This window comes from Carcharhinus amblyrhynchos, chromosome 2, assembly GCF_965287045.1.
Source record: "Carcharhinus amblyrhynchos chromosome 2, sCarAmb.v2.hapA, whole genome shotgun sequence".
NCBI classification, from domain to species: domain Eukaryota; kingdom Metazoa; phylum Chordata; class Chondrichthyes; order Carcharhiniformes; family Carcharhinidae; genus Carcharhinus; species Carcharhinus amblyrhynchos.
In genome coordinates, this window is record NC_137325.1 from 93,311,861 (window position 1) to 93,334,692 (window position 22,832).

The 22,832-nt window shown below is 40.1% G+C and overlaps 1 protein-coding gene and 1 pseudogene across 2 annotated transcripts in view; one reads left to right on the top strand and one right to left on the bottom strand.

The window, feature by feature from the left end:
- The window catches only part of LOC145356548 (contactin-associated protein-like 2), a 1,680,587-nt gene that overhangs the window by 380,898 nt on the left and 1,276,857 nt on the right, over positions 1–22,832 (bottom strand). For both annotated transcript variants that reach the window (XM_080209322.1, XM_080209313.1), the window contains one exon: positions 8,867–9,023. In XM_080209322.1, coding sequence (XP_080065448.1) covers positions 8,867–9,023 — 157 coding nt within the window. The remainder of the gene's footprint in view (positions 1–8,866; positions 9,024–22,832) is intronic.
- LOC145362063 (U5 spliceosomal RNA) lies at positions 20,534–20,642 on the top strand (annotated as a pseudogene).

Consider the following 22,832-nt stretch of genomic DNA (forward strand, 5'->3'; position numbering starts at 1 on the left):
CATTTAACCCAAAACGCTAGGAAAGAGAACCGATGGTTTTACTTGTGCATCATCTGCATTCAGTTCAAACATGCACCTTGCATATTTATATTTCTAGCGCAAGTAGATGCATCAAGTAATATATCATCCCCTTCATTCCCGCATTTTCGACATACTTGTTAAAAACCTGAGTGCTCACCCTTGCCCACCTGCCACTGCCCAATATAAAATGGCAATGGCAGCAGATTGAGGGCCTTACTTGGGCAACACTTTGCCCGTTAAGACCCTCAGTAGGCCACAGAGTGGGTGGGCTGGTGAGCACATTAACCTCGCCTAATTCCATATTACGGAGACGGTGTTGGGCTTGGCGGGAAAACGATGGGCTTGCTAGCAGACATATCTTTCACTCCCCCCCGACCACCAATGTCGAAAAGCATAGACAATGCTAATGCATAGTATTTTAAATAAAGTTTGGTAAGGTTCCCTGTGGTAGATCAATCAGGTCAGAGAACGTGGAGTCAGAAGACAAGTTGGAGAATGGACTGTGAGCTGGCTTCAAGACAGAAAGGAGAAGTCTGGAGTAAAGCATAGTTAATCAGAGTTGTAGAAGGTGGGAAGAGAATTGGTGGCAGTACTGGGACCACTGCTGTTAAAAAATTGTCATCAATTTTTGTATTAAAAACATAAGGTTAACTTTGTGCATGACACTAGAATGGGGAAGGCGGAGGGGGGTGCAGAATAGTCAATACTAAGGACGGTTGCAATGCATTACAGGAAAACATTAATAACCTTGCAGCATGTGAAAATAATTGGTAATTGAAACACAGATAAGTATGGTATTGTACATTTTGGCAGGAAGGTCACTTCGTGCAGCTCTGGGTAAAGGATTTCAGAGTCTAAATGCACCAATCACTAAAATAAACTGGCAAAGTCATAAAATAAGCAAATCAAGCACTAAACTTTAGTTCTAGAGATGTTGGAGATGGATTTTTATGGAGTTAGAGTGACTCCATGGAGGGATGAAAATGACAGCTAGGATCCAATCCAGAATTTCCCTGTTCTCAGGGCTACCGATTTTCATTAGTGCTACGAAGTTGGTTAATGTTAGGAACTCACATCTTATATTCCCAGTCTGGCCACCTCCATTATAAATAGTATAGAACAGAATAGAGCTCCTATGGTGCAAGAAAAATCATTTGGCTTACTGAGTCCGCACTGACCATAATCCCGCTCAGGCCCTATCCACATAACCCTATGTATTTACCCTGCTAGTCCCTGGAAACTAAGAGGCAATTTACCATGCTGAATCAACCTAACCCACACATCTAGAGTATGCCTATCCCTTATATGTATAGGCATACCCTGGTGCTTGAAATTTTCATGGAGTTGAGCTAGTTTTTCTAAGAACTGTGGTTCACCAGCATCTTGGAGGTGTCATCATGAGGGATCTTTCAAAATGTAAGTTGTCAGTATTTTCAAACCAGAGATCGATAGATTTGAAGATACAAATGACATCAAGGGATCATAAAATCATAGAATCCCTACAGTCCAGAAGGCGGCCTTTGGCCCATCAAATCTGCATCGACTCCCCAGCAAATCATCTTACCCAGGCCCTATCCTTGGTAAACCCATGTATTTATTCTGCTAATCATTCTAGGCTTTACATTTTGGGAATTAAGGGACAATTTAGCCTGGCCAATCCACCTAATGTGCTCTTCTTTGGACTGCGGGAAGAAACTAGGGCAACTGAGGAAACCCACGCAAACACGGGGAGGACTTGGAAACTCTATACAAACAGCCAAAATTGAACCTGGGTCCCTGGTACTATGAGGCAGCAGTGCTAACCAGTATGCCATCATGATGTCCACTATGGGGGTCGTGTGGGTAGATGGCATTGAGGTAAAAGATCAACCATGATCCAGTTAATTGACAATGTAGACCTGAGGGGCCAAATTGGTTACTCTTGCACCTATGTTCCTAAGTTAGATTCAAAATCTTTTACCCACGCCCTACATGCTGCTTCACCTACTTTCTGTGGCCTCTTATATGGTGCAATAGGATGTGGTAAAAAACTTTAAAAAACAGAAATTAATTGATAACCTTCCACTTTCTTTAAAAAAAGCATTTCATTGCAGGCTGAAAAAATGCAATCATCCAGTCCCTTTAAAGTATCAACAGCTGAAACTGCAAGCACTTGAAGCCTCTTTATCATGTGTAAATAAAAATTGTGTAATTGTCATAAGAAATCAGACAGGCAGAACTATTAATTTGGCAACATTTCCCTGGAGCTCAGCTGTTTCAGCAGTCTGATGGCCACCTGAGCTCTCAGGCTTAATTGACATTAAGCCCATACAATGGAAAATTGTAAATTAAGCTGAAATTAAGCTGACTTTGCTGCAATTCTGGTTGCCATGTTATAAAAAGGATGCAGGGACATTCCAGAGGACGCAGAGAAGATCTACAAGGTTCAGAAATGCATGGGTGTACATATCAGAAAAAAATTAGCAGGCTGGAATTGAATAAAAGAATGCTGGTGATCTGATAGAGATCTTCAATATCATTAATAGTTTTGATTGAGTGAATGTAGGGAGAACATTTCTGTATGTTAAAAAATAACCAGCTAAATGTCAACAATAAGCAATCACTACTTAACTCTGCACAGGCCCAACCACCAATCAAATAAATTAGCCTTGTGGTATCATCGCTGGACTATTAATCCAGAAACTCAGCTGTTTTAATCCCACCATGGCAGATGGTGAAATTTGCATTCAATTTTTAAAAAAATCTGGAATTAAGAATCTACTGGTGACCATGGAATCATTTTTGATTGTTGGAAAAAAAAAATCTGGTTCATTAATGTCCTTTAGGAAAGGAAATCTGCTGTCCTTACCAGGTCTGGTCTACATCTGATTCTAGAGCCACAGAAATATGGTTGACTCTCAGCTGCTCTCTGAACAAGGACAACTAGGGATGGGCAATAAATGCTAGCCAGCCAGTGATGCCCATGTCCCATGAATGAATAAAAAACAAATAACCTCACTTGGGGCTGCTGACAAATCTTAAAGCTGTGCCATCATGACTGTCTTGCACCTCCTCACAGGACTTCCCACCAGAACAATTTGCCTTTCAGATATCCTTTCTGATGGGTTGCATTACTTGCCTGTCCATACCTTCGGGTCTTTGTTAAATTGATTCAATCTTGGACCTTTACTCCTCTGTCAGTGCAATGCACTGAGAGGTGTAATCGTATACTTCAATGAATAAAATCAGATTTTATTTTCAGACCTAGGAAAATGATGTGTAATCAAGGTGGTTCTGGATCCTGTGGGGGGGCAGACACGCTGTAAGGAAATGTAATGTGAATGACAGCTAAATATTAAAGCTCTAATTTTCTAAAACCATGATCCCATCGAGTGTAATTCATGTTGGCGACACAAAATTATAGAATCGCTTGAACATATTCTCTAAAATATTACATAGAATATTTTCTTTTGGAATGATAGATACTATCAACATGATGGCAAGATAGTGACTATTTTATTAAATTAGATTAATGAGGGGTGGGATTTTCCGGCCTTTCACGCCAGCAGGATTCTCTAGTCTCGCAGCAGTGAATAGAGATTTGGCTGGGAGTCAGATTTTCCATCCTTGATGGCAGTGGCAGTGGGACTCGAGTGGTTAGAGAATTTTGGCCATTGTTTCAAAACTCTACTTGAAGTTTCTTCCCTCTTTTTAAGGCACTTGAGTTCGGATATAGTATTACAATCATCAAATGAGGCCTCTATGAAACTTCTCTCAAGTGACTATTACATGAATCTAGTTTGCAGTACCCATCTGTTGAGTCATCATAGGGGAATTACAACTGAGTCTGATCTTGGAGTCGCTTGTTGCCAATATATGGGCACAATCCAACAGAATAGTAAGTCTGATGTAAAAACTGAGGAACTGGTGACACCCTTTCAGAACTGGGCTGCCAGTTCTGAAGAAATTATATTCAAATCAAGAAGTTAACTCTGTTTCTCTCTTCCCAGATGTTGCCAGACCTGCTGAGGTTTTTCCAGCATTTTCTGTTTTTATTTCAGATTTACAGCACCTAGAGTATTCTGATGAACTGTTTGTCTCCTTGCACAATGATCTTAAGCTTGTTCATTCAGCTCAGCAGAGAGCAATCAGACCTGTGATATTTCTGGTACAAATGACTCATTAAGTATTACATTTATCAGCTGCATATTATATCACTGCATGATTGAAAAGTTCCAAAGACCTAACTGTGAGGAGTTAAGACCTCACATTGCATAATTTTATAAAATATATGTAGTTATGCTCATCGCTATTTCTAAGTTTTTAAAACTGGACAAAGACTTTAAAATGGCTGAAAATGCAAATGTTTGTGACCCCCCCCAGAGAAAAAAAGAGTCCATTTGCAGTTTTATGAAAACTCACACTTGATTATCTCTAAGGAGCCCCTAACAATCGTCTGTGAACTATAAAGCCCATCTTCAAAAAGAGGCATACAAAGATCATCTACATTCACTAACCCAAGCTGGTCAGAAGGTAATGGATCATCTTCTGAGATAAAGCTGCCACAACCTTGCTTTCATTCCGAATGACTAAGGCATTTACCAATCACTGGAATCCAGAAGCTAGATCATCCTTTGCAAAAGATGATAGAAGGGACGGAGCCATGTGACATGGTCCTCTGGCTTGTGTAACTAGTAATATTGTCTTGTTGAATTGCACAGTCTCAGCCTGCTGTTTACCATTTGACTAGCAGCCTCACAAAAAAGGAGTACAGCACAGGTGGAACACCTGGCCTCATCTACACTGCTTCTGTTGGAAGATCTGTGTCATCACCTTCAAGACTGATTCATCTCTGTGTTCCTTTCTCGTGAGAAGTCAACACCACCAGAGAAATTAATTCTGCATTAGTTTTCAGCTGATTGACTGCCATGCAGCAATACCTCATCGGATTTTGGTTCTGGACTCTGGAATCCGTATGAAACAATATACTCTTTTTCCCTCTGTGGCCTCTGTACTGTAAATCTTCCTTCTCTCTACCCCTCTCTTTACAGTTTAAAGGTGAGGGTGGATCCCAAACTCTCTTTTCACGTTTTGAGTGCATACAAATAAACTAACCTTTTCAGTTCATCCCATCATGGGTTTGCTCTGGGGTTATTAATGGAAAATTTGATTGCAAAGGGTTTGGGAAATACAGCATCACTTATAAAGAGGGAAATAAATTAACACACCTTTCTGTTTACAGATGGTTGGTGAGAGGAAAAATTTATGGTCTTTAAATTATCTCTGTTATGTCCATATTATAAATAATTTTAAAGTTCATGGGGGGAATTTTCCTATCCTGCCCACCACTGGAATTGTAGCAGATGGTGGGGGAGAGGGGCGGGCAGACCTTGCAAAGATCCATTGATCTCTGGCGGGATTTTCCAGCTTTGGGGCGAGCACGTCTGGGAAATCCTTTCTTGTGTGTCTTAATCGTGGATCCCGAACATATACATTGACTTACAAAAATCATTTGAAGAATGAAAGGCAATAAATGATACCAAAAAACTGTTTTCCAGTATTGTAATATTTAGTTCATTAGATTCACTTACTTGTTATTTTGTTAAATGTGCTTAAATTGATTTCCAGATTACAGTGTTACACTGTGTAAAGTTTCTTGCATCAATATTCTTTGGACATTTAGTTAATGTCTTTTAAACTCTCATTTGCTATTACTATTAAATTGAATACTTTAATAGTTACATAGTTGCACTGATTTCAAATATAGTCAAAGGAGGACACAGGGCGAAGTGCCTTGATTCACATATGCTTTACTTCCTGCGCCAAGGTGGGAACACAAAATGTTCATGAGAAGCATTTGGTTATTAATGTATTACCGAATCAACAAAAGCAAAGCAGGCACTGAAATACACAGCTCTGGCTTTCAATCATCAGAGACAACACACAATTGTTATGACAGCATATCAAGCTACAATTTACCTTTATTCAAAAACTGCTTTCATATTAATGGCTGATTTTTCACTTTGCATGAAATGTACCAATTGTATCAAATTGAAACAATGTATCAAATATTAAAGTACCAACAGATTAAACTTTGAAAAAGTCATGTAGGACTGGTCTTCTTTTCCATTTGTGCCTATTATAACTTGGGAGCAAACAAATTGTGCATCTCGAAAGATCGTGGAAGGTTGGGCATACGTGAGTTTCTTATGAAATTTCTCAAATGTCAAAGTAGCTTTGATCTTTCCTGTTCATCTACTAAACCCTTCACTTGAAAAATTCTGTGGTCTCAAATTGGCATTGCTTGCGACACTAAAATGCAAGTATCCTCCAATTGCACTTGTTCAGAATTATGGGGGTTTGAGGGGGGATGTAGAGCAGGGTGTTTCCCAACCATAATTTTCCTTGAGGAAGTGGTGGTGAGCTTCCTTCTTGAACCATTGCAGTGTTGTGATGTAGGTGCATTCACAATGCTGTTGGATGGGGGAATTCCAGGATTTTGACCAAATGTCGGTGAAGGAGCGATGATGTAGATCCATTTCAGGATGGTGCAGAAGGGAATTTGATGGTGGTAGTGCTCCCATGAATCTTTTCCTCGTATTTCTTGGCATTCTAGGTCACAGATGAAGAGGGTGTTGCTGAAAGAGCCTTGGTGAGTTGCTGCAATGCATCTCATAGATGACATGTAATGCTGCCACAATGCATCAGTTGTGGAAGGAGTGCAAATCAAGTGGACTACCTTGTCCTGGATGGTATCAAGTTTCATGAGTGTTGCTGTAGCTACACTCATCCAGGCAAGTGGAGAACATTCCATCACACTCCTGACTTGTGCTTTGTAGGTGGACAGGATATGCAGAGCCAGGAGCTGAGTTACTCACCACTGAATTCTCAGCCTCTGACCGATTTATATGGCTGGTCCAGTTCAGCTTTAGATTAATGGTAACGCCCAGGATGTTGATAGTGGGGGTTTCAGCAATGACAATGAAGTCAAGGGGAGATGGTTAGATTCTCTTTTATTGGAGATGATTATTATCTGACATTTGAGTGGAATAAATGTTACTTGCCACTTATTAACCCAAGCCTGAATGTTGTATAGCTCTTGTTGCATACAGACACAGACTGCTTCAGTATCTGAGGAATCATGAATGTGATTGAACATTGTGCAATCATCATCAAAACCTCCAATCTTATGGTTGGTCGTTGATGAAACAGCTGGAAATGGTTCGGCCTAAAATGCTACCCTGGGAAACTCCTCAATGGGCAGAGACTGAGATAATTGATAGTCATAAACTACTTCCTCTGTCCTAGGTAATGACTCCAATTTGGGGAGTTTTACCCCAGATTCCCACTGAATTCAGTTCTTCTAGGACTTCTTAATGGCGCACTCAGTCAAAGTGTCAAAGGCAGTCATGCTCACCTCACTCTTGAGTTCAGCTCCTTTGTCCATGTGTGAATCAAAGTCGGGAGCTGAGTGGCCTTGGCAGAACCTAAACTGAGTGTTAATGGGCCAGTTATTTCAGAATAAGAGCCACTTGATGGCATTGATGAAGACATCTTCTATCGCTTTACTGATAATTGAGGGTGGACTGATGAGCCGCAATTGGTCAGGTTGGATTTGTCCAGCTTCTTGTCGAGAGGAGATACCGAGGCAATTTTCCACATTGTTGAGTTATTGCCAATGTTGTAGCTATGCTAGAATAGCTTGGCTTGGGCAGCTGCAAGTTCTGGAGCTTGAGCCTTCAGTACTACCATTGGAATATTGTCAGCGCCCATTGCCTTTGCCTTATCCAGTGCCTTCAGCCATTTATTGATATCATATAGAGCAAAGGAAATTGGCTGAAGACTGACATCTGAGATCTTGGGGATCACAGGAGGTGGCCGAAATGGATCATCTAATTGGCACTTCTGGCAGACAATGGTTGCAAATGCCATTGTCTTTGTACTGATGTGCTGGGCTCCCCCATCATTGAGGATGGGGTATATTTGCGGAGTCTCCTTCTCCAGTTAGTTGTTTAATTGTCCACCACCATTCATGACCGCATGTGACAGGACTGCGAAGCTTAGGCATGTCAGCTACCACTCTCACCAACTTCTACAGATGCACCATAGAAGGCATTCTTTCTGTTGTATCACAGCTTGGTTTGGTTCCTGCTCTGCTCAAGATCGCAAGGAACCACAAAAAGTCGTGAATGTAGCCCAATCCATCATGGAAACCAGCCTCCCATCCACTGACTCCGTCTACACTTCCCGCTGCCTCAACAAAGCAGCCAGCATAATTAAGGACCCCACATATCCTGGACATTCTCCCTTCCACCTTCTTCCATCATGAAAAAGATATAAAAGTCTGAGATCATGTACCAACCCACTCAAGAACAGCTTCTTCCCTGTTGCTGTCAGACTTTTGATGGACTTACCTTGTATTAAGTTGATCTTTCTCTACATCCTAGCTTTGACTGTAACTCTACATTCTGCACTCTCTCATTTCCTTCTCTATGAATGGCATGTTTTGTTCGTATAACGCGCAAGATCAGTGTATGTTAATACATGTGACAATAACAAATTAAATCAAATCAAAGGTCAGTTGATCTAACCTGCACATCTTTGTTTGGTGGAAGGAAATCCTGATGAACCCAGACAGACACGGGGAGAATGTGCAAACTCCACACAGTTACCTAAGGCTGGAATTAAACCCAGGTCCCTGGTGCTGAGGCAGCAGTGCTAACTACCGTGACACCGTGCCACCCAACAATTCATATCTATTGCATGAAGATTTCAGATGTTCAAATTGTGGGTTCTGCTGGCAGGAAAATTACAGGCCATTTCCACAAACTGGGGCATAAAATGTCAGGATGGCTAATTTACTCACCATTGTTTGGCATCAGCATCACAATTGCAGTAATACTTCGGATTGGTGCAATTTCGTTCAATCCCACAAGCACATTTCTGTATCCCAGGACCGGAACCTCCCCAGTAGTAATGCTTCTCGTTTCCTCTTCCTATCCACCAAGTATAAGGGTTGCCAGCTGCAAATATACCAAAACAGACATGCTGAATAAATGTTGATAACTAAATGTTGAAGACTTCATTGATTATCCTACCAGGAATATTTTGACTGGGCTAGTACCAGAAGAAACAATTCTTTTTGTAAAGCTAATATCACAACTTGACTCCACTGTTTTTACATTAGGCTTTTCGAGAACCAAGTTTGTTGTACTCTACGAGCCCGATTTTAACATTTTGATTGTAAGTGCTGAATCTGGGCACAATTCAGATCCAACTTGTGAAACTGCTCTCAGGCGCCCCAATACACACTTAACCTGAAAAAAAAATTGAGCGTCTGAATCGCGCTGTGGGTGGGTCTGAATCGCGGCTGAAATGCAGCTCTGATCAGATGCGCAGTGAAAAAAAATTGAAAAAGCGCTCCCCTGTCTCGTTGCTTTCTGGCTGCAAAAAGTGGACAAAGCAGCCAGGGAGCAAAAAGCGGGAGCAATGGCCTCCACAGACATCACCCCACTCCCACAACATAACAGTCCCCCTTATCCGCCCACCCCACCACCTCCCCCGCTTCTCAGACTGATTGCGGCCTTCCGCCCCCCTTTCCCTCCAACGATCGCCTGCAGAGTGACAGCGGTTCCCCCGCCCCCATCCTTCCATCAGAGATCCATCTGGCCTCCCTCCCCCCATTAGAGAGTGATCTGGCCTCCTGCCCCCCCCCCCTCCACCAAACAATGATTGGGCCTCCCTCCTCCCCGCACCCCCGTTCCCCTCCCAGAGACACATCCAGTCTCCCTCCTCTTCCCCTGCCCCACCTCCCATCAGAGAGAGATCTGGCCTCCCTCCTCCCTCCCTTCCACCAGAGAATGATCTGGCCCCCCTCCTCACCAGAAAATGATCTGATCTACCTCCCTCCATCACCCCCACCACCGATCTGAGTCAGAGAGCTGCTGGAAGCTCTGAATTGCCCCTTCAGAAGCTGGACCGCCCGAAACAGACCTTTACTGAGCATGCCTGTTTCGCGCTGAATCTGGATGATGGTGATGGTAAAGGGGGAAGTGCCGGTAAAGTTGGGCGGGCAGCCCATTAATTCAATTTAAATGCATGCAAATGCATTTAATTTGCTGTCGCGTCCATTTCGGGCGCAGTTCGGATCACGACCATTTTCGGGCCTTGGTAAAGTGGGCATCTGCGTGGACACTCAAGTGCAAAACAATGGTAAAATTGGCCCTACATGTCCTGTAACACATGGCATTACAAGTCTGTCAAAATTATTTATTTTTAAGAAATACAATGGCAAATATTTGGTTGAGGTTTGCAACGTAATATTGAGAAGTCAGGATGCATTGGGAATCTCTCAGCCAAAAAGCCGATCAGACTAGATCTATTGAAAATTTTTAAATGGAGACAGCTAGATTTTTGACAGGCAGCGGTGTCAAGGGTTGTAGAAGAAAGAAGTTAAGATACAGATCTAACTGAATAATGGAATGTGAGGCTGAATGACCCTCTTCTGTTCCTACGCTTTCACAAATTCACAGGAAGTTTTAACTCCTTTTAGGAACTGTAAAAATTCAGAAGTTGATTTGCAGCTGAAACATACCATTATTCAGAGGTTAGTTTGCGAGATAAAAAATTCATGTTACGATAGAAAAATGAGTTCATAGGCTAAAGAGTACACAATTAAAACAAGCTTTTCTCAATGCATGTTCAAAGACATTTTTGAGTTGATATTTATTCATTAAAAAAAGGAACTTGTCTCCACCCTATATGCAGATTCAGAAGTTTTGTAAGTAATTGGAAAACGGAGTCCTTCATGTGGAAGGAAGAGATGGCATTACACAGATGATACAAGTGGTTATCGTGGGCCGAAGGGCCTGTTCTGCGCTGTAATGTTCTATGTTATGTAGTTAAAAACAGATGACACAAGGATATGTTAACATGTGCAACTGAAAAATGATAAAAACATCCCAGCATTATTTCATAGTGCTACAAATTGAGAACTCCATCGTGATAATGTGGCTAATTATATGTGAAGAACTTAAAATGCATGGTTTAAAACTCTACAAAGAAAAAAACACATTTCCAAACGTATTTCATCAGTGAGCTAAGCCAAAGTACTATATACCAAAAGATTTTTTTTTGATGTACAGTTAATATCATATACGTTTCAACCTGAAATTCATTTGTATACTGCAAGATTCCATCATCAGAAAATGAATGAATAGCCACATCAATTGATATTTTCTGTGATTAGCTTAAGGAAGGATGATGGTAAAAGAACATGAAAAGAACTTGCACATTTCAAAACAGAGTGGCAGGGTGATCCCGGGGTTAGCACTGCTGCCTCATTGCACCACTGACCCAGGTTTGATACCTGGCTTGGGTCACTGTCTGTGGGGACTCTGTACCTTCTCCCTGTGTATGTGTGGGTTTTTTCTGAGCATTCCAGTTTCCTCCGAAAGATGTGTTGGTTTGGTGCATTTGCTGTATCTAAATTCTCCCTTAGTGTACCTGAACAGGTGCCAGAATGTGGTGGCTAGGGGATTTTCACAGTAATTTCATTGCAGTGTTAATGTAATCCTACTTGTAACACTAATAAGTAAACTTTAAAAACAAAGATCTGTGACTATGAGCTCTTTTACATACACCTGAGCTAGCAGATGTGGGGATTCAGTGCCTATTTTAGGAATGGATATAGAATTAGCTGGAAAAGCAGAAATCAGTAGATAATTGTACAGGAGAGTGGATAGGAAAAACTAAACGGAATTGATGTTTGGGTTACCACCACTAATTTACACAAATGACCTGGACTTAAAAACCCAATATAAAGTGATCAACTTTTGAAGTTTGTAGATGATACCGAAGTATACCAGACAGGTGAACTGGAAGAAGCAGCGCTGAAATTACTTGATGATCAAAAACTGCAAGTGGACAGGGCAATGTCAGATGAAGATCAACTAAGACTGTCGTGAAAATGGACAACAGTTTCACTAACTAACTACAGGGATGTTGAATGTTTGAGAGAAGCCCGATGCTTTTTAAAAATATACAAGTTGAGACACTGATCAAAAGATGGCTGAACTGTACAGTGACCACTTTCTGCAAAATTCCAAAGTGTTTTATGTTTCCTGTCTGAAGGAACATGGAATTTTGCACTTTAAGAGGTGTCAAGGCTCAAACAGAGTTATTTGAAAGGAAATTACAGAAAATGCAAAGGGCCGGACTTTAATCTGCTGAAGACAATGGTGACTGTTTCCTATATCCCAACAGACATACAAAAACCCATCTCCTGTTGATCTCAGATTGTGTCAAAATATTTTTGAGTTAAAAGCAAGATAGACTTTGGATGCAAAACATGCCAATTGAATTCCGTTCTGTGAATAGAAAGAGAAATGAGTTGAAGATGAGCATAATGCATGGCAGTGGCAGAAGCAAGAAGCAAAACCTGTCTTCAATCACTGTTGTGATAGGTGATCTTTCTCTCTCTCTTGCTGAAGGCAAGTTGTCTAGCAGGCAGGCAACAAGCAGAAAGAAGTAGGACAGCCCCTTCAGTTCCCCAGCAAAGACAAGTAGGTGATCTCTCCCTCTGGGAACAAGGAAACAAGTGTCTCCAGCAGACAGCAAAACTGTCAGAGTTAACTCCAGAGTTCTACCAAAGTTGTCGAAATAATGGCCACAACATACCACCATCTATGCCTCACAGGCAAGCGAAGGACTGATTCAATGTATTATTTTTAACTCATATTTGGACTCTTATCTTGCTTATTTCTGATTTCTGTGTGCGGCATCTTTTAATATTTTTCCTCAGATTTTAGAAATTAACAAATTTACTTTGACACAAGAGAACCTGGTTGGATTCCTTTAAGAAATCAATACATTTGGATTGGTAAAAGTGTCCACAGTGAAAGGATTTTGAAGAAACTTTTGTTGCAACTAATTCAGGGAGTTGAAAAAGAAGGAAGCCAGCTCATTCCTTCACTCACTGTTGTAATATGGCAAATGTACAGGAAAAAATTGATTAAAATAAATACGCTCTCCAAGATGTTGTAAAAGCTTTGAAGTTGAAAAAGCCTCAGTGCTTCAAATGTCCAATCAACGTAGAAGAGGATTCAACAAAAACAACAAAGCTTTGAAACAACATAATGCTAATGGTAGAATACAAGTCAGAGAAAGTCACAATGAAATTGTGCAAGACTCAGGCCAAACCATGCCTTAGGTCTTGTGTTGACAAGTGGTAACTGAGACAAATGGGAGTGTCATTCTATTCAAATAACTAATCCAGTTACATTTTCCTCCAAATCATTTATATTTATATTACAAACAGCAAAGGTCCCAGCACCGATCCCTGAGGAACACCACGTGTCACAGTCCTTCATTCAGAAACGCACCCTTCCACTCCTACCCTCTATCTTCTTTGACCGAGCCAGCTTTGTGTCCACCTTGTCAGCTCACCTCTGATCCCATGTGACTTCACCTTCTGCACCAGTCTGCCATGAAGGACCTTGTCAAACGCCTTACTGAAGCTCATGTAGACAACATCCACTGCTCCACCCTCATCAATCATTTTCGTCACTTCCTCAAAAAACTCAATCAAGTTCGTGAGACACAACCTTCTCTTCACAAAACCATGTTGCCTCTCACTAACACGTCCACTTATTTCCAAGTGGGAATAAATTGTGTCTTGAAGAATCCTGTCCAATAATTTCCCTACCAGCTGAGGTCTAACTAATGTCTTCTATATGTTCAGCATAGCCTCCTTACTCTTGTACTCTATGCCACTATTAATAAAGCCTGGGATACTGTGTGCTTTATTAATTGCTCCTTCAACCTGCCCTGCCACGTTTAATGATTTATGCACACAAATATGAAGGTCGCTCTGCTTCTGCACACACTTATTTTGTACTGTTCATCTGTGTTCTTCCTTCATATGGGAATCATCTCGCACTTCTTCAGGTTTAACTTAATATGCCATCTTTTTGGCCATTCCAGCAACTTATCTACGTCCTTTTGAAATTCTATATTATCCTCCTCACAGTTTACAGTGGCTCCAAGTTTTGTATCATCCACAAACTTTGAAATTGTCCTCTGCACACCAAGGTCTAGATCATAAATATATATCAAGAAAAGCAAGGGTGCCAATACTTGGCCCTGGGAAATTCCACTATGAATCTTCTTCCAGCCCAAAAAATGTTCATTAATCCATGAGTTGCTGTTTATTATTACTCAGTCCGTTTCTGTATTCACGTTCCTACTGTGCCTTTTATTTCATGAGTTACAACTTTTCTTTCAAGTCTGTTGTGCAGCATTGCAGCAGTATCGAAAGCCTTTTGGAAGTCTATATACACCACATCAGCAGCGTTACTCTCATCAATGCTCTCTGTTATTTTTTCCAAAAACTCCAAAGAGTAAGTTAAATATGATTTTCCTTTAAGAAATCCACACTGCCTCTGCCAAATAAACTCACATTTTTTCATTTGGTTATTAATTCTATCTCAAATGATTGACTGTAGGTAGTGGACTAAGGGACAAGAAAACTGTTGGCTAGCTAACTAGTCAGGGAGGGGGTGGGTGTGGGGGGTAGTAGTTGCAGGGATAGGAAGTAGTCAGGAGGATGGGGGAGTAGTTGGGTAGGAGCCAGGATAGTCAGGGATTGGGACGTAGTCAGGAAGGTTTGGGGGGCGGGGTCCAAGATGAGTCACTAACCTCGTTAGTGGAAGGTAGAAGTGGTTTAAAAATGGTTAGCTTTTCCTGAGTAACTATTCTGCTGAGAGAATCAGAAACATGCAAATCTTCCACCTCAGCAGAGATTGGAAGATCTAGGCCAACTGAAAGAAAATTCAACAGTTTCCGAGAAAATTAGAACCTTGCCTTAACCTTTCAATCTTTTTTGGGGTTGTCAAAAACTGACCAAGCCCTTATTTTCCAACAAAGAATATTAGTAACTTTAAAGTTGATATTTCATTGTTATTGCTATAAAATTGCTACGTTTCCTATTTGCAGCTGAGCTGATCTTCAAACCCTGCAATCTATCCATCCCGTATTCTTATTTTCTCCTTTGCAAAATTCTAGCTTGCCAGTTCACCACAGCAACCTCCTCCAACTCAAAGCTCTTTACCTTTGGTTGGCTGTCTCTTGCCTTCTGTGCATCTCTTTCTCCACTGCATGAACTATATCAGAGCCTTCAGCCTGAAATGCTGTCCTTGAACATGCTCATCCTGCCATCTCTTTTCTCACCTTTAAAGTTGCAAATTATTACAGTCCACCTAGAATAGAACTATAAAAACAGAAAATTGGTTCTCCATTCCTATCAACCTCCTTTCAAATCTTTGAACTTCTTGCAGTAAATGAAAATGTGAATCCAAAAGTGATGAAAGACAGCAATAAAATTCTTCTCTCACTTTTGAAAGACATGGAACAGGAGTGTTTGACTGTCTTGTCCCTAAAACATTCCGTTCATGTATTTTTGTAACTGAATTTTAGTGCCATCAAAAACACTGTTACAAGTAACTGTGTTTTTCTTCATTATTACATAGGATGTGGATGTCACTGACAATGGGCATTTGTGGCCCATTGGTTCTTCTTCACTTCCTCATAATTTCTCCATCATTGTCATAAAAATCCATTCGATACCATCATTGTTTCTATACTTTAAATTAATTCAGTGATTCACGTTGAATTGCATTTCAGGAGGTAAACTGACATGAAACTTTTAATAATAACTTCTCTTTGACTTTCCTCATTAATACGCTATAAACACATTTCAATAACCCTTTCAAGTCTGTTTGGCAACACTTCCACAGCAATACTTACTTTTTATTTATTTTGGCACATGATAATTCTTGTACTTCTTCACTTGTTGCACTATTTTACTAAAAGGCTGGTGACAGTTCGAGCCAACGCATTTTAAATTTGAAATTTATGGACATAGAGCACATTTTCATAGCAAAACACTCAAAGTGCATCATAAAAAAGGACAGCCGGCAATTTGGATACTGAATTAAAATTACAAAAAGATTTAGATGGTGATCAAAATTTCACAGGTAAAACTTTCACAAGTAAAGATAACACCTCATGATATAGTTTGGTCCTCATGCCTGGGCTGCTGACAGACTACAGAGGACTCCTCCTGAGAGACTGGAAAGTGGGCAGTCTCAATGTAGAAAGTCTCTACCTTGGCCCTACTACCTCCTTTGCCAATGGCCATGTTTAGGGCCAAAAGTGGGTCTTCCCCACAAGGCCATGATGCAAACATCAGTAATTAGCTAGGACATAGTGCTTATGGTTGATTGCACATTCAGTGGAACCTGTTATGGCAACAGTATGTCTGAAAAACCTTCTGAGCCATGATCTTGTGTATGGGCAGTTGCTATTATCACACCAGACCTGCACTCAGAAACCTCCTCCATTGTGAACAGAATTAATAGAGCCTTTTTCAGTCTGATGACATTGATACAACACCCACATAGATGAAATAAATGGATCTAATAAATAAGCTATGGTTAGGGCAAGTGAACAGTCACAGATCAATGTTTCATCTTGGGGGGAATTGTTGTGTTTTAACAGCTTTTCCTGTGGTAGTAAATTGGCAACCGGTTTTACACTTCTGTTGAAGAAGAAAATTATTCAGGTGTAATAAAGGCTGCTGATTTATAATCTAGCAAAAAGTGGAAGATGACTAAAATTAAATTTACACCCAATGAGTGAGTGCATCTTTGGCACAGCCAACTCAGAATAATAACATTACATCTGGTGCTCTGCGTCAGTGGCGGACTGGGTAAACCAAATGGGAATGGCAAGAAAGGCTGGCATGGAGAGCACAAAATGAAAATGACCACTGACATAAGTCTGTGAGATGCTGCAACTGCCCCTTCAAATTTTGGCATTTTTTTGCCACAATAAATGTCTTGCATCAGCCTTTGTATTAAGGATGTTCAACACAACTATGGAGTAAGAAAAATATAACGAGGAACCACGCAACAATGTTGATTTATTGAATTTTAGCCTCTGAATGACAGCTTCATTTCCCAATTGGAAGGATCCAATCTGCAATCCGAAGACCACATGCCAATGTTGTATGAACAATCATTTTCTTGTCAGGATTTAAAGCTGTTGCTGTATACACAAAATGTGTGTCACCAGCTCCCCAGTCTCAAGAGCTGTCTCTGATGGGAATTAAATAATAAAATCTATCAAGCCTCCCTTCAAATCTTTGAACTTCTTGCAGTAAAAGAAAATGTGAATCCAAAAGTGATGAAAGACGGCAATAAAATTCTTCCCTTACTTTCGAATGACATGGAACAGGAATGTTTGACTATCTTGTCCCTAAAGCATTCCTTTCATGTGCTTTTGCAACTAAATTTTAGTGTTATCAACAACACTGTTCCAAGTAACTGTGTTTCTCTTCACTCTTTCAAGTGATGTGGATGTCACTGGCAAGACCTGCATTTGTTGCCCATCACTAAGTGCCCTTAAACTGTGTGGTTTACTAAGCTATTTCAGTGAGCAGTTACAAGTCAACAGCATTAGTGTGGGCCTGGAGTTACATGTAGGCAAAAGAAGTAAGGACATAGATTTATTTCCCTATAATGAACCAGATGGGTTTTTACAAAGATCAATGGTAGTTTCATTATTAAGAAAAGCTTCCAAGTCCAGATTTATGAATTTAAATTAAATTCCACCAGCTTCCTTGGCAGAATTTGAAACTATATCCCCGGAACATTAGCTAAGGCCTCTGGATTACCAGAAGTGATATTATTACTATGCCACTAAGTTTATTAAGTAACATCAAGCTGCTCTATTAATAATGCATTCAGATTATATATAAAGTTACTTCCATATCCTTGAGATATGATTAATTGTTCATCTTCTCATTGTACTGTGCAGGCATAAAACCCATATCTCATTTGTTAAGCAGTCCAATTTTGTAAAATGGCAGCCTGATGCTTTCTATTTTGATGCGATTCAAAGCCTTATTGCTCAGAGGAAGGAAGCCATTTCCCACCTTCTTGCCTTTGGTTTTACTGTGTTTCTCCATTTTAAAACAAAGCATTTTTAAACAATACTTATACTGTAATTTGCTTAATGATACCTTGCAGAATATGGATTTGTCTTGTCAATTCAGTTCCAGTCAACTTGCCAGCTCATTTATAATGAATTGCTTCACTTGTAACCTATTCCATTGGCAATTATTAGCTGTGCTAATGAAATAAAAATGACGGGATGTTTGCTGCTTGTGAATCTATTTGATAGCTGCTAAATATTTTTATAAAATAGAATCTGGCCTCTTCAAAAGGGCAACTATAGGCTAATGTCAAAGAATTATTAAATTCCATAGGTTAAAGCTTGGATTCACTGCCTATGTCAGATCCTCTTATATGTCCTACTCCACTGTACAAGATACGTAAGGAAGCAGCTACACATTGCTATTATGATGCACTGATATTAAGTGTATTATAACATGAGAATATAAGAAGTTGGAACAAGAACAGGCCTAAGGCCCTTGGAGCCTGCTCCTTTATTCAATGTAATCACAGCTGACCTGATCATAGAAATCACAAGAAAGGTAATGACAGAGTCCATTCAGTCCATCATGACTGTGTTCTTGGTCTCAACTCCATGTACTTGCTTTTCCCCATCATTTTTGACTCTCCTGCAGTTCAAGAGTCTGTCACCCTCAACATGAAATATATTCAATGTTTCAGCCTCTACTGTCCCTTGAAGTAGAGAATACCAAAGATTCAAGACACTTTGAGCGAATAAATTCTTCGTTATTTTCTCTTAAATAGATGAATGCTTATTCTGAAACTATTCCCTGTATTTCTAATTTTACCCACAAGGCGAAACACCATCTCAGCATAGACACTGTCAAGCCCCCTCAGGATTTTACAGGTGACTGATTACTAAAACTAAAAGTCAGTCTCCACCTTGCTGTCCTGCAGCAACATAATGATGAGGCTGCTTTAGTTGTGGGAATTTGGCAGAAGTTCGGAGCAAGTACCACTTGAGAGTGTTTCTGCCAATCAGATTGGCTAGAAAATCTGTAGTCACAACAGCACCAGAAGAGAGAACTAGCCACTGCTGAGACTACAAGCAGTCCCAACCAAATGAAGAAAAAGGCGATGGACTTTGGGTGACTGTCTGCCTGGAGTCTGCACATTCTCTCTATGTCTGCATGATTTTCTTCTGGATGCTCCGATTTTCACCCACAGTCCAAAGACGTACAGGTTAGGTGGACTGGCCATGCTAAACTGCCCTTTAGTTTCCTAAGATGTGTAGGTTAGTGGGATTAGTGGGATAAGTATACAGGGATCGGGCCTGGGTGCTCTGTCAGAGAGTTAGTGCAGAGTCAGCGGGCTGAATGACTTTTGTCTGCACTGTAGGGATTCCATGATCCTATTCTATGACATTTTTAACACTTGTTTATTAATATAGATTTTGAAAGTGCAATGAGAATAAGATTATTGTGTTCTTCTTAGGCCACAGTAGAAAAGAGATAACATGAATCTGAACTTTGACTAAGAGAACTGAATAGGCCCTTGTCTAAGGGACCGCAACTCCAAATGACAGACAGCTATGTTGACTAATTATTGCTTGACACTCCAGTCTACTGCAAGATACAAGGTATAGTTTGAGAAGCATTGTCTTAAAACTGAGACAAGTGCATAATTAGCTAAAAACCCAATGGACTAATTATTTCATTATTGATAAGTTATAGATCAATTGGCCATTTTTTCAACAATTGGCTAAGGTGGACTTTCAGTTTGTAAGGTAAAAGTAAGGGATTTCTAGCAGCTATTTTGGGTAATGGTAGGCAAAAGCAAAGGAACAGAGAAAAATAGAGATGTGATGGAATATGTAAAGGGAAAGAGGGAAGAGAAAGATACTTAGGAGAAATAGAGGCAGAGAAGAAAAGCAGGAAGGGAGTGATTTGCTGAGAACTGTTTTCGATGACACTTCACGACTTGGTTTGAGAAAGGTGTTGAGAAGCCTGTTTAATTGTTTCAATTAAGCTTTTATTTCTTCCTGTTGTTGCTACTAATTGCTGTTAATTGACACTCTGCTTTTCATCTTTCTGACTTGCTAATTTTTTAATCATTAATAAGCTTTCTGAATTAATCTTTAAAAGTATTTTTTCTTGCCATATGTTTTAGTCACGAGGACCTGAGGTGATTTACAACTGGGGAGGGGAGTATTATTGCAAATAAGTGAACCCCATAAATCTTAGTTAAATCAGATAAATCTTAGTAGATAAATAATCAAGTCAAAAGTTTGTTTATTAGTCACAAATAGGCTTATATTTACACTGCAGTTAAGTTACGGTGAAAATCCTCTTGTCACTACACTCCAGTGCCTGTACAGATACACTGCTGGAGAATTTAGCATGGTCAATCATCTAACCTGCACGTCTTTGGACTGTGGGAGGAAACCCATGCAGATATAGGGAGAATGTGCAAACTCCACACAGACAGTGACCCAAGCCAGGAGTTGAACTTGGGTCCCTGGCACTGTGACGCAGCAGTGCTAACCACTGTGCCGTCTGATGTTCTGGTTTCTCTTCAGATCGTATAAAGCTTTCGCCTTTTATGAAAGATTTCTGTGGAGCGAAGCATTCAGAGTTTCAATTTTTTTTCTTTCTCTTAATAAAACAATATGGATGGCAGATTTCCTTCCCTAAAAGGTATTAGTAAACCAGATGGGTGTTGACAACAATGGTGTCATAGTCATCATTAGACTGTTAATTCCAGCTGTTTTATTGAATTCAAATTGCACTATCTGCTGTGGTGGGATTCAAACCCGGGTCCCCAGAGCATAGGTCTCTGGATTACCAATTCAGTGACACTACACCACCATCTCCACAATATGACATAGCCACTATTACTGATACTAGCTTTTTATTATAGATTTATTTATTAATATTGAGGCTGCATTTGATCCTATTGCACATCCTGACCAGAATGGAGATGATTGGATATTTATCCTTAAAACCATGCTTGAAGACTGTACAGCTACCCATAACTAGGGATGATTTTATGCATCTAATTTGTACGTAACTATCCTCCACTGATTCTTTTTGACAAAATAATCAATTTATATTTTGTTATATTTTATATCATTCACTCTTTGCATTTTCTTGGAGAAATCATCAATTTGTATTATATTATTACCTGCAATTCAATATGCTGAAAAAAAATCTTGCTATACTCAGGAGGCTCTGTTATAATTTCAGTCATGATTTCCGTGATGATGTCAACGAAAATCACAAATCCTACCCACCCTACAAGTCACTGGCTGACACAATGTTGTCAAGTCACCTAATCTTGGAGTGCTCAATACTGGCATAATAAAAGAACTGAGAAAATATTTAACATCTCAAAACTCATATTCTTAATCTTAACAAGTATAAATTTCCACCTCGACTCCCAAAAAAAGTATGTCCTAAATTTACCCATACTTAACCATTCTAAAAAGATATTGCAAAATAATTGTAATATTCAGTGCTGAACTCAGATGTATGCACATATAAATGATTTTGCTTGTCTAGTGACTGTTTTCGCCTGGTTCTTTACTGGTGAAATCAAATTGTAATTAGGTTGCAGAATGCAATGAAGTTTAAAGTTTATTTATTAGTCACAAGTAAGGTTTACATTAATACCGCAATTAAGTTACTGTGAAATTCCCTTAGTCTCCACACTCCGGCACCTGTTCGGGTCAATGCACCTAACCAGCATGTCTTTCAGAACATGGCAGGAAACCGGGGCACCCAGAGGAAACCTGCGGGGAGAATGTGCAAACCCCACGCGGACAGTAACCAAGCCATGAATTGAACCCGGGTTCCTGGCGCTGTGGCAGCAGTGCTAACCACTGTGCCATCCCTGGATGAATTACAAAGTGCAGTAAACACAGCTAAAATTTAACTTGAATTTCTGCTTGAGGTTTACTTTTGACTGGATGCTAATATAATAGAGATGAAATATTTATTTATTTCTCATAGTATCTCATTTATTAAACAGGCAGTGGCACAATTTACAAGCAACAACTTTATGTAAAAAAAGAGCCCTGGAAAGAACTCCTTTCACCCAACTGGATGTCATTTATGTATAAATTAATTGGAGAAAATTGAACCATTTGCCCAACACTTAGAATATAAAATTCAGCTGGTCACAATAACCACACAGCATTGTTTGTAGTAAAATTTACACAAGTATTGTTGCCAATTGCAGTCCAACTTCGATGACAGTGCTGCAATGTAAATGAGGAAATCACTTAAAGAGCCTCTAAGGGCACAGCACTAATGGGGGTGAGAATTATATATGCCCTTTTTGGCAGCAATGAGGCACTTTTGGCGTGCCATGAGTTAACTGCAGAATTATGTTTCCTCTACAGTTAAAAATTGTTTGTTTTATTTCTGCCTTTTATTCACTAGCATACATAAATAGATCTTTTTGTGTTTAGTGGGCGCAGCACAGACTTGTCCTGCATGGTGTTTGCCACAATTCTACGATACAATATAAAGTGGATATGGGACAACAATCTACAAGTTGTTATTCATTACCTAAGCACATCAGGCTGGATTTTACGTACGCTCACTAGGTGTGTTTTTGTTGAGATGGGTGGACATGTAAAATACTTTGGGTGGTTTAGGCCACCACCTTCCTGCCCACCCCTGATCTGACAGAATTCCAGCTATTATCAAATCCATTGATGTTGCCCAGGCCATAATGCAGCTACCGTGCGTGGAAAGAAATAGGCAGGCCATTTTTTATGGCCCACCTGAGAAAAGACAGAAGGGGGCATCTCATTTGGAGGGTTTCTGGTGTACATTGAGGGCATTTGACTAA